General features: G+C 39.2%; 1 protein-coding gene across 1 annotated transcript; it reads right to left on the reverse strand.

The window, feature by feature from the left end:
* Positions 1–507: 507 nt before the first annotated feature.
* ahsg (alpha-2-HS-glycoprotein) lies at positions 508–11,817 on the reverse strand. Its single transcript, NM_001011278.1, has 7 exons — positions 11,591–11,817; positions 10,570–10,680; positions 8,711–8,795; positions 7,435–7,598; positions 5,959–6,063; positions 5,746–5,835; positions 508–904 (listed from the first exon to the last, which is right to left on the reverse strand). The coding sequence occupies exons 1-7, from the start codon at positions 11,789–11,791 to the stop codon at positions 665–667; spliced, it is 996 nt and encodes a 331-aa protein (NP_001011278.1). The 5' UTR covers positions 11,792–11,817; the 3' UTR covers positions 508–664.
* Between the last annotated feature and the right edge of the window lie 249 nt (positions 11,818–12,066).

The raw sequence follows: 12,066 nt of genomic DNA on the forward strand, positions 1-12,066 counted from the left end.
TTTTGCTGTACTACAACCATTAATATGGGTATGGTCATGTGATAACATGGGTGTGGTATCAAGTGGGTGCAGTTTCAAAAAGGGGAGTGGTCAAAACTGGCTTCCATTATCGGCCCTCCACCACGTAGGTCGGAAAAATTCCGGCCCTCGGTACAACAGAAGTTGGACAGCACTGCTGTAAGTAATCATTTCTGAAACCAGAGAGCCAGCTTCAAGTAGGAACCAGAGATCATAGAGAAACAGGTCCAGTAGCTCAAAGGAAATAAAGCCTCGCTAGTGGTCAGATTTAATTCTCGGAGTCGGCATATGGTAGGTCTGGGCAGTGCTACTTACCTTGAGTAATTGCTTCATACGATTTGTACAAAGTGCTGTGTAAATATGTCAGTGCTACATAAATAAAGCATAATAATAATTATGCCTTCAGTGTCTTAATATGTAATAAGTGTTTTCATCATATTTTTTAATGCTTGTGCTAAGTTCTTTGAAATAAATAGTCATGTCACATAGTTTATTGAACAAGCTTTATGGATCAGATATAAAGCTTTGTAAAATATTTGCATTAAATGTAATTTTAAGATCTGACAAGATCAATGTCATGTTTATGATTTAAGATCACCTATACAGTACGGTTAATACAGACATGTATTATAGATGTTGTATAATATTAAAAGAATATCTTTTTGCCTGGACACAGAGGCCTCACAAGTACATTAGGGCCGGCATGTTTTCCACCCAGTGATCTCTTGATGGCTGATTTAGAGTGGAATGCCAGATGCTTTTCAGCTGAGTTAGATTCTGATGAGTGAGGACCAAGGCTGGAATGGCGTAGATTGTGGTGAAAATGCCCATGAACTACTGAAGGTTGCGCAGGCACCAGGGGAATGCTTGGATCAACCTGGGGTTGCTACAAACACATACACGTTAATATAATTATAGCTGCAGTAATTACAGTTACACAAGGGCTCACAAACACTTTACACAGGAAATGTTTACTACAGTTCATAAATGAATGTAAAATATTTCCCTGGTAGGAGATGACAAGTTAAAAATTCTATATGCAAATGATTACAGTATTATCATTAATGTTAGACACATTGCTGAATGTATCTAAGCTTTTAAGCATATTTCATGTTTTATTCTTGGCAACACTTTATGTAGATAATGCTCATTCAACTCAAATAATGCAATATTAAAGGAATTCGGTCATGATTTTTTGTGGTGTAGTTTTTATTAATAAATTACACTGAACACATTGCAAATAAATCATTCTATCATATAAAATATTATCCGGGAACCAATAATTTTTTTTATCCATAATATTTTTTTGTAGGCAGCCATCTCTTGTCATTGTGCCTGATCCCGTGCTTTCAGAAAGTATATAATTGCTTTCACATAAGCTATCACTTCTCCTACTCCATGTAACTGGAGGAGTCATGACCAGACTTGGTTGTTTTATTATTGAGTGCAATTCTCATATCTCCCACTAGGTGGGATAATTTTTAGCCATGTAGGTATTACCTGCCCATTGTTCTGCTGATGGTTTGCTGGGGGGAAAAGGGGAGAAGGGGGTGATAACATGCCAACTTGCAGCACAGCAGCAAAGAGTGAATGAAGTCTATCAGAGCAAAAGTCACATGCCTGAGGGCATGTGACAGATTTCTGTGCAGGAGCACTATAAGCTGATGCATTTTGTAAAAAAAATGTTTTACCATGACAGAATTGCTTTAATGAAAATGGCTGGTGTTTATACTGTATAGCCCATAGTGGAGCAAAAAATCTTGAACTTGCACATGTAATTCTGTCCTAAGCCAATGCTCCTGACAATACCCATAGCCCTCAGTCTAAAGGCCCCCATACACGGGCTGATTCTAGCTGCCGATATTGGTCCCTTACACCGATTTGGCAGCTATTCGGCCCGTGTATGGGCACTACCGACGGGCCTGCCCGACCGATCTCTGGCCTGAAATCGGCCAGATCTTGATCGGGCAGGTTATAAAATCAGGCCAGATCGGGGACCGCATCGGCTCGTTGATGAGGTCCCTGGACTGACTTTTCCTATGCCCGACGTTATAATTCGGTCTTTTGGCCCCAGGGCCAAACAATCGAATTGTTGATAACAAGTTGTCTAATTCCAGGCAGTGTCATTCTGTGGCTACTAAAGCAAATAAAGTGCTGTCTTGTATAAAAATGAGCATTGACTCAAGAGATGAAAACATAATTTTGCCTCTTTTTGGGCTCCAGTCCTTAAGAAGGATATTAATGAGCTGGAGAGAGTGCAGAGACGTGCAACTAAACTGGTTAAGGGGATGGAAGATTTAAACTGTGAGGTGAGACTGTCGAGGTTGAGGTTGTTTTATCTGGAAAAGAGGCGCTTGCGAGGGGACATGATTATTCTGTACAAGTACATTAGAGGGGATTATAGGCAGATGGGGGATGTTCTTTTTTCCCATAAAAACAATCAACGCACCAGAGGTCACCCCTTTAGATTAGAGGAACGGAGCTTCCATTTGAAGCAGCGTAGGTGGTTTTTCACAGTGAGGTCAGTGAGGTTGGGGAATGCCCTTCCTAGAGATGTGGTAATGGCAGATTCTGTTAATGCCTTTAAGAGGGGCCTAGATGAGTTCTTGAACAATCAGAATATCCAAGGCTACTGTGATACTAATATCTACAGTTAGTACTAGTGGTTGTATATATAGTTTATGTATGTGAGTGTATAGATTGGTAGGATGGGTTGAACTTGATGGACTCTGTCTTTTTTCAACCCTATGTAACTATGTAACTATCCTGGATTCTCCCGATATTGCCCACACGTAGGTGGGGATATCGGGAGAAGATCCGCTCGCTTGGCGACATCACCTAACATTTTGGCACCCCCAAGTGACTTTGCCTTTCCTTCTCCCTTAATTGCACTACAGACTTATAATCTTAATAGGCAGTGTAGGAGGCCTTGACGTGGCACGTGAGCTTACATATTTTGGCCAAAGTGTGGTACTAACACCTCATCTTTTGTAAAAAAATCACTCTTAAAGGCAAACTGAGTGCTGACAATTTTTTTTTCTATTGCTCCTGACCATAACATTACAGGGGAGGAGTGGTAGTATATAGCTGGCATCAGTGTGAGAAACAATTTTTAATGAGTTGTTTTATAGTTAAGGTTTACAAACCTGACCTAATTTGGCTTTATACCACATACTGTAGTTTATATGCCACGTGACAGGTCTGCCGTACTCTGTCCACAAAATTAATGTGCAAATCCATATAGAAACAAGGACTTCAGCAATAACATGCTATTTGGTGTACTTTTAGGACACCTACTCATAATAGATTGTAGTATACTTATTGTACTTGGATAATGTTATGTGTGTTTGTGATAGCTTTGCATGTCCCTAAATATTGATGCACTACAGGTTTAGCAAAGGTTGGCAAAGTATAAGATGTGTAGTTTAGGTGTCTTGGCCCTAGACCTTTAGCTATAGGAGCAGGTAATCCAAAAACCATAAAAAAACTCATTGGCTCCACACACAGGCCTGTCAAAAAAAAAAAAGTACAATTGAAAAACATCTCTGATACAGTCTTACGCATTTCTGGCTTTCTGCACTCATGCAATGGGCACATGGAGCAGATATGCTGTCATGCGACCCTCCTGTAGCTCCATTGGCAGGCATGATGTTGGCATGTGGAAATCAGTGGAAAAATGCATACTCTTGTGTTTCTATGCCAATATACACTCCGTGTAGCTCCACACAGGCTGACACCATGTCTGTGGATAAAGCTACAGGAGCGGGCCCATGACAGCGGACCCATTTTCCTCCACCTGGGTAAAAAATGCAGGCAAAGAAAAGCCTATGATCTGCTCCTTGTGCCCCTGGCCTTAGTCCCAGCCTATGAAGCACAAAGCAGGATAAGCTGTGTCAGGGATATTTCTCTAATAAACTGATTTTTACTTTTATTTTACTGGACTGTATGTGGAGTCCATGAGGCCCTAAACTTTGGTTTTTAGATTACCCAAGAATAATGGCACATATAAAGCTCTAAGATGCCACGTGCTTTGGGTGCCATATGAGTGTGGGAGACATTCTTGAATTCTTGTGATATTTTGCTTTTCTATTCCTGACCCTTTGGGAAATAAGTTCCTGTGAACCACAATTTTGAGTCAAATTTTACTTAAAGGAAAACTATACTTCTAACAAAGTAGGTCTCTATAAAAATATATTGCATAAACAAGCTCATATGTAAAACCCTGCTTCATCTAAATAAACCATTTTCATAAAAATATACTTTTTTAGAAAATTGCCATTTTAAGAACTAAGGGGCACCTCCTGGGATCATAGAATTCACGGTGCACACAAACAAGCCAAGGCACACATACATGCTAGGCCCCATCAACCAATTAATGGACAGAGTTCTGTCTTTTGCTTCCACTACTTCCTCTTACAGTTAGAGCTGCATCACTAAATGGTGGCTCAAGGGAAAGGATATAAAAGGGCAATATTTACTGATATATATATATATATATATATATATATATATATATATATATATTCCAGTTTGGTGAGATTATTTAATAAGTCACTTACATGTAAACTATCTGTTGGTTAGGTATTCATTCTGGGAGTATAGTTTTCCTTTATTCCTATAATAGGAGAAAAGGAATGTTCTGCTTTCTAATAGTTTGCTTTCTGCATGAGGTATGATGCAACTTAGGGCATAGGGTATATTTCCACAGGAGATGTTCCAAAAGGGGCAAAGTCATCAACCAAAAGCAACCTGTTAGGTGCTAAGGTAATGCTAGGTGTGAGAGATGATTTGTAGGAAAAGAATGTTACTTCTGAAACTTTAGGCAGATAGAAGCTCCCATGGAAAAAACTATGGCTAAATACACAAATATATCTCAGCAAGTCTCTGCTATACCAATATAATAACTATTAATTACCTATCAACTAATTACCTAATAAAGCTGTTGTTGGAAAAATGTTACCTGTGGCCACAACCCACTTTGGTGGCCATATAGTAAATACCCAGGGGCTGCCGGTGCAGTGGCAGCAAAGATACTGTACATACTTGTAAGCAATATGACTATGAAGATTTTCATTCATCCAGGTCATGGTATATCTAGTATAAATAAATCTTGAGCAACTGGACTTGCTAAGTAATCATTGAAGACGTTTCACTACTCATCCGAGCAGCTTCTTTAGTTCAATGTGAACTGAAGAAGCTGCTCGGATGAGTAGTGAAACATCTTTAGTGATTGCTTAGCAAGTCCAGTTGTTCTAGATTTACTTATACTAGATATACTTGTAAGCATTTAACCTTTCTCCCACAATGAGACAGAGCCGTATTCTAATAAAGTTTCTTTCTCATGCAACATCAAGTGGCCTGGCTGTTGCTGTATATAAAGGTGCAAAAAAACAAATGTGAGACTGCAGGTGGCCAGACAGACATGCAGTAACCATGAGAGAGGGAGAGAATCAGCAGCTACTGTGATCTTCATTATGGGATTTTGGTGTATTTGTCAGCAATTAGCAATGCACGCACATGGTTGAGTTTACTGCAAAATGTTAGTTCAAGGACTACCACTAATAAAACCATTTCTCAAATCTAAGAAATAAATGACATTTATTAGTCCAAAAATATAATTAATATAGATATATTATTATATATGCATCTACAAAAGTTGACTGGATTTCACTGGATCTTTTCATAAAACAGTTCTCCATTAACATATTATTTAAGTAAATATACTACCTGTGGTTCATAGACAGCACACTGCACATCAAGCTCTTCATCTTGTGCCCCTGGCAGCTGGGTTACACTGCCAACACAGGAGCCATATTGCTAGAAGTACATAACAAAATGTGTGTATGACATTGTAATACACAGAAATAGTTAACTTTAATGATTACACAAATGATTTCAATAGTGGTGTTTTACCTAATGGCAAATAGGCAATTTACTTACAGCATCATCTCCAGTCAGGGCCACACAGCTGTCCAAAGCCTGTTCCTTTGAGCAGTTAGTTGCTACAAAAATAAACTCAACCTGTACTTTATTGTTGGCAGGTCCCTGAAACAAAAATCCAAACAAATATAATTCATTTATTTTGGGTAGAACTGTAGTGTAAAGGATAAAACAAACAGTACCAAATGAGGGGGCCAACTGAAAGTTAACAGGGGACATACTCTATGCAGGTGGCTATTGTAGTTATAGAAGTTCATAGATAGTGATGAGTGAATTTTTTGCCAGGCATGGCACGGTTGTCTCAAAAAAAAGTTGTGTGTGTCAAAAAAGGCATCTGGTAGCTGCATTTCACAAATTTTTCACCCTTGCACTAGTTCCTCAGCAGTTTCGCAATTTATTTGCCGAAGCAAAACAGGACAGATTCGGTCATCACTATTTATAGGTGAGCTGACCAGTTTCTTTAATAAACAGGGCCCACTCGTCTTTTATTTAAGTTACTTGCTAAAGTTCAATTTTCAAGGAAAATATATGTAAACCAAGAAACACATCATTTCGTTATTGATGAAACAATGTTATTGCAGCAGCGCTGTAAGTTGATCATTATTGCATTATTGCCCAGTAAGCTTCATGCTTTATGTATATGTGCCAAAAACTCTGTTTTAAGTAGGCCCTACTTCTCTGAATTATACCCCTTTGTAAAGTAAGCCTTCCTGTTTACCAAATTTTAGCTTACTCCTAGCAATTTAGGTGTAATGCCTTTTAGTATAGGCCTTGCAGACACCAAGATATCTCCACTTAGGAGGTATTAAATCAGATCCTGGTGGGGCTGTTACAATAAGGCAGTGATCCCCAACCAGTGCCTCAGGAGCAACACAGTGCTCCCCAACCCCTTGGATGTTGCTCCCAGTGGCCTCAAAGCAGGTGCTTATTTTTGAATTTCTGGCTTGGAGGCAAGTTTTGGTTGCATAAAAAACAGGTGTTCTGCCAAACAGAGCCTTCTGTAGGCTGCCATTCCACATAGGGGCTACCAAATAGCCAATAACAGCCCTAAGTTGGTAACTTAGGAACGTTCTTTATGTTTGTGTTGCTCCCCAACTCTTTTTGCATTTGAATGTGGCTAATGGGTAAAAAGAGGTTGGGGATCCCTGCAGTAAGATATGGTAAGTTGGCTCCTGCAATGTTTCTGATGTCATAGTAAACTAGACCAGTGCCTAGTGCAATACTTGTGCAAGGGCTGGTGTCCGTAGTAGAAACCCTGCCTGCAGCATTCCCTGGTGAGTGACCCTGGTGAGACTTGTCTGTCTGCAGAATAGCTGCTGCCAAAGGGAAATATTACAAGTTTCTTTTAGAGAGATGTAAAGGTCTGTAATATAACCCCAACCTTTTATTTCATTTACCATAACAATTCTAACAGTATAAACTAGCAAAACAAATTGTGCGGTATACAGATGTATATACTGCATGTATAGAAATTACCTGAATCTGAGCACGGCCAATTTCATGGAGCTTGAAATACACAGTGTTATTCCCATTGTTGAAGTCGGCAAGTGCTACATCAACAGCATGAGCCACTTGTGTGTCATTCAGAGGCGCCAGTAACCAACAAGTGGGACAAGCCCGAAACACGTTTTCAGCTGAATCTAAACATTTCAGAAAAGGTATATGTCATCTTAACCACAAATGGTACAGATCTGACCATTTTAAAGGCCATAACATATCATTTAAAGGAGTCTATCTCAGTGGACAGTGTCTCTGATAGTAAAGCTGACCTATAAAAGCAGAATAGTGCAGAGGAGCTAGCAGGCGCCATCTTCTGAATCTTCATGTTCTCTTGGATCAGTTCAGTGCCATGGAGCTTGCTGGTGCATGCGCAGTTAAGTACGCCGGGATTACCAACTGTGCATGTGCCAGCAAGCTCCGCGTCGCCGAACTGACACAAGAGAACACGAAGATTCAGAAGCTGAACTGCTGTGCTAATCTCATTAGATGGAAGTAATGGAGCATTTGTCTGAGGTGGGTTAGTTCAGCTTTAAAGTGACTCTGAAGTGCTGGCCAACTTGTAGTTATCAACAGAAACCAACCAAATCGTATTCTTCTATTATTATCCTTGCTGAAATGGGTTGTTGGCAACTTAGATGCAGGGAGTCATTTATTGTCAGTCAAGGTACAGTGCTTATGAGTTTATCACCACACAACAGCAAGTGCAATTTTACAAGTTCCTCTAGCTCTTTCAAGGTATCCTGATTGGCCACTAGATGGTACTGTTCTCTTTGTTGACAAAACACAAAGCTGTTCCAGTGTGCACTATTGGGCAGTACAAAATTCTAACAAAAAGTCAAGTCTGATGCAGAATGCACTGAATGTTATGCTGCCATATGATGTGAATTAATAATACAGCATACCTAATATCATGAATTTTATTTTGTATATATACTGTGTCAGTCCCTAAGCTTAGGTAACTGACAGCAGCCCCAAGCATGCACAGCAGATCACGCAGAAGTAAGTGGGGAGCTACTGGAGAAACCTTTGGAGGCACAGCTTTTCACTGCTAAAGGGTTGCAGTGTCCTTGGGCTGGCACACATATGTGTAACTTTTCCAGCCTAATTTTTTGATCAGCTTTAGTTTTCCATAAATAAAGTGCAGCTAGCAGATACTTCCTTTAAATGAGACGAGTGGCCTACAAGAGCCAAGCATTTCCTTTCTTGCCATAGGATGATCTTGTTATACAATATTGCACTACAGAATATTTACCTGGTTTAGATTTGCAACTTACACCAATGACAGTAAAATTGCCATTCTGCTTCTGGAGTTTAACTTTGCAATCACCTTCCACAGCCTGTAAGGGAATAATGTATTATGTAGGGTCAGTTTTATTCACATTTATGCATTTCTTAATACTGAAACTTGTGTTTACAGGGGGTTGGAGTTGTGGCTGTGCACTTCTCTAGCCTCTCTTCTCTCTCCAAATGGTGCTCTATGGCTCAAGAAAACCTAGCTTTTTATGTAGGACATATGGCCGTGTACACAGAACACATGGGTACTGTTTTATTATTACAGAAAAAAGGAAAATATTTTTAAAAAATGTGAAATATTTTATTATAATGGAGTCTATTGGAGATGGTATGCCTGTAATTCAAAGCTTTCTAATATATTTATATGTTTCTTTTCGACATTTTTCAAATAAAAGTATTATACACATTGGGTCAAACAATGCACATCCAATACTTAGGGGCCCATTTACTTACTCACGAACGGGCCGAATGCGTCCGATTGCGTTTTTTTCGTAATGATCGGTATTTTGCGATTTTTTTCGGAAAATTATCGCGACTTTTTCGTTACCAATACGATTTTTGCGGAAAAACGCGAGTTTTTCGTAGCCATTCCGAAAGTTGCGATTTTTTCGTAGCGTTAAAACTTGCGCAAAACGTTGAGATTTTTTCGTAGTGTTAAAACTTGCGCAAAACGTTGCGCCTTTTAAGTTTTAACGCTACGAAAAAAGCGCAACTTTTCGCGCAAGTTTTAACGCTACGAAAAAAATCGCAACTTTCGGAATGGCTACGAAAAACTCGCGTTTTTTCGCGCAAATCGTATTGGTAACGAAAAAGTCGCGATAATTTCCGAAAAGTCGTAAAGGCGCCGAAAAAATCGCAAAAAATACGAAAAAGTCGCAAAATGTTCGTTTTCCAATCGGAAATTTCCAATTCGGTCGGAATTCGTGTCTTAGTAAATCAGCCCCTTAGTGATTTATTAATGACACTAATTTGACCATAGGGGAAACTTATTTGCCTTCACTTTTTCCTGCAGGTGTTTTGCATTCCCAGCATGAAAGCAAATTGACTTTCTTCTGTAGCGTTTTTGTTTGTTGTGTCTATTTGAAAATGTATACTGACAATGTTAGTTATACAGTGTTTTTTTAATGTCATAAAGGGTTTTCAGGTAAGACTGAAAAAAGCATTAGTTGTAGCCCCAAGAAAACAAAGGACATTTGCTACGTGTAGAGCAGCATGCCAAGTGCAAAGCACATGCGGCCTCTGCCATGTTTTTGCACTTTGTATTCTGCCTTACACTCTAAATGAATTTCCACATGGGGGTTGCCCCATGAATACAGTACTGCTTGCATTTAAAAGAATTGGGGAGGCACATAGGAGTCCCCAATCAGATGCACAAGTTAATGAGTGGCGACAAACAATGGTTGCAGGGCTCTGCACTTACACCCTGCCCTATGGCAGACTGTATGGGCAGGGCTGGTGCTGCTGACACTGCGTTCTGCTTTTATGTTTTGTTAAGTGCAAAGCACAGTCAGGCCTTTTCAAATAGACACAACAAACAAAGCGCAGTCAGGCCTTAAGTGCTCTTGTTCTGCCCAAGCTTTATATTACCCCAACATCTTGTGTATGCACCAGAATGGGGGACCTGATGCCACTGCACTGGCTACACAATTAGAATGTGAGGAGGGAGGGGGAAGTGAATGCTGAATGGAAAGAGAAAGTAATTGTCTGAAGACACTATATTATTAACAATTCAGCAAAATATCATTTTTTTTTTCAAATTAGTTTAGCACCCCAAATAGTTTAGCACCCCAAATATATCCCCTTCAAAGATAAGCATACCTGTTCTGCTCTGGGCCTCACTGGGCAGTTCTCAGCAGGTGTGGGACTAACCCAAGGACATTTTGACTCCAAAAGGTCAAGTTCCACATAGAATACTTCTCCATTAGCAGTCTAAAACACAAACACAAAACCTTTTAGATTGAATACTGATTAGATATTCATCCCACCCAGGAGGACTTAAAGTTGGAGATATTCTTGAGGTGTTAAGGTCTCTTAAAGGGTTCCTCCACCCAAAAATGATTTTTTATTTTGTTGCATAATGAAAGAAAATATAATTCTAAGCAACTTTCCAGTATACATTCATTAAAGATTTTCAAAGTTATATGTAAATGTAATTGTGTTTATCCCAGTGTTCAGGTTTCCTCTGGATCCTTTAACCTGCTGGCTTGCAACAATTTTTCAGGAGTCAGAAATAGCGAGAGAGCAGTCAGAAACTGCTTTAGATTGCAATTACATTTACATATAATTGTATGTATGTATATCTTTATTTATAAAGTGCTACTTATGTACGCATCGCTGTACAGTAGAATACATTAATACAAACAGGGGGTTATTAAGATAATAGATAAATACAAAGTATTACAATAAAGACAAATAAATAAAAGATACAGTTGCAATAAGAGTCAAAAACACAAGCGGATGGAGGTCCCTGCCCCATAGAGCTTACAATCTATATTGTAAAACTAAAAAATGCTATATTTGTTGTGCAAATAACAGTTCTTTTGAATGGAGATCCTTTTAAATTTTCACTAGTGATTTTAAAATATCTTGCTTGATGTAACTGGTTTATTAATGAGAATTTCTGATTAAAATTACCAGATCATTCAGCCTTCACTTATTGTATAACATGTGACCCACATATAATGTTTTGGAGTCTACAACATGTCAAGGCATAAGGCATAAAGATCAGTCTAAGCCAATCTGCTTGATATTATCCTTCAGTACTCAGGGATGTCTTATGTGCTAGAAGCTGTTCAGCAGCAGCGGGAAGGCCACGTGCTTGCATGCCTGTTATACCAACCTCAGGTAGTACATGAATGTCCTCCACCTGGTTGAGAACAAACTTATATCCATGGTGGTGATTGGCATTGATGTAATGAAGAGCTGTTAAGGCTGCATCATTGGCCTCTGGGCTATCACAGTCGACAATCCTCCCTGTTGGTTTTTTATGTACAGCAGAGGCAATGCAAATCAGTGACAAGGAGAGCAGAAGGAGCTTCATGGTACCGCTATTTTCCTGAAGCTAAGGATGGTGAATGTGACATTAATGGCACTGTCCTTATATATTTATATAAAGAATGAGATCAGCCATGCCAGGAATAATATTTGTTCTGGCACAATGTATCTGTACACAAGGAAAATAAACATTTAGCAATTCTGCAATTCTGAGTGTCTGGTTAATTTTTCTCCAGTGAGTCTTATTGGGGAGTCCCATGCAGATCAAGGATTTAGATAAATCAGCAAAAACAGAAATGATGTGCATACATAGCATCAAGT

This window comes from Xenopus tropicalis, chromosome 5, assembly GCF_000004195.4.
Source record: "Xenopus tropicalis strain Nigerian chromosome 5, UCB_Xtro_10.0, whole genome shotgun sequence".
Taxonomy (NCBI): Eukaryota; Metazoa; Chordata; class Amphibia; order Anura; family Pipidae; genus Xenopus; species Xenopus tropicalis.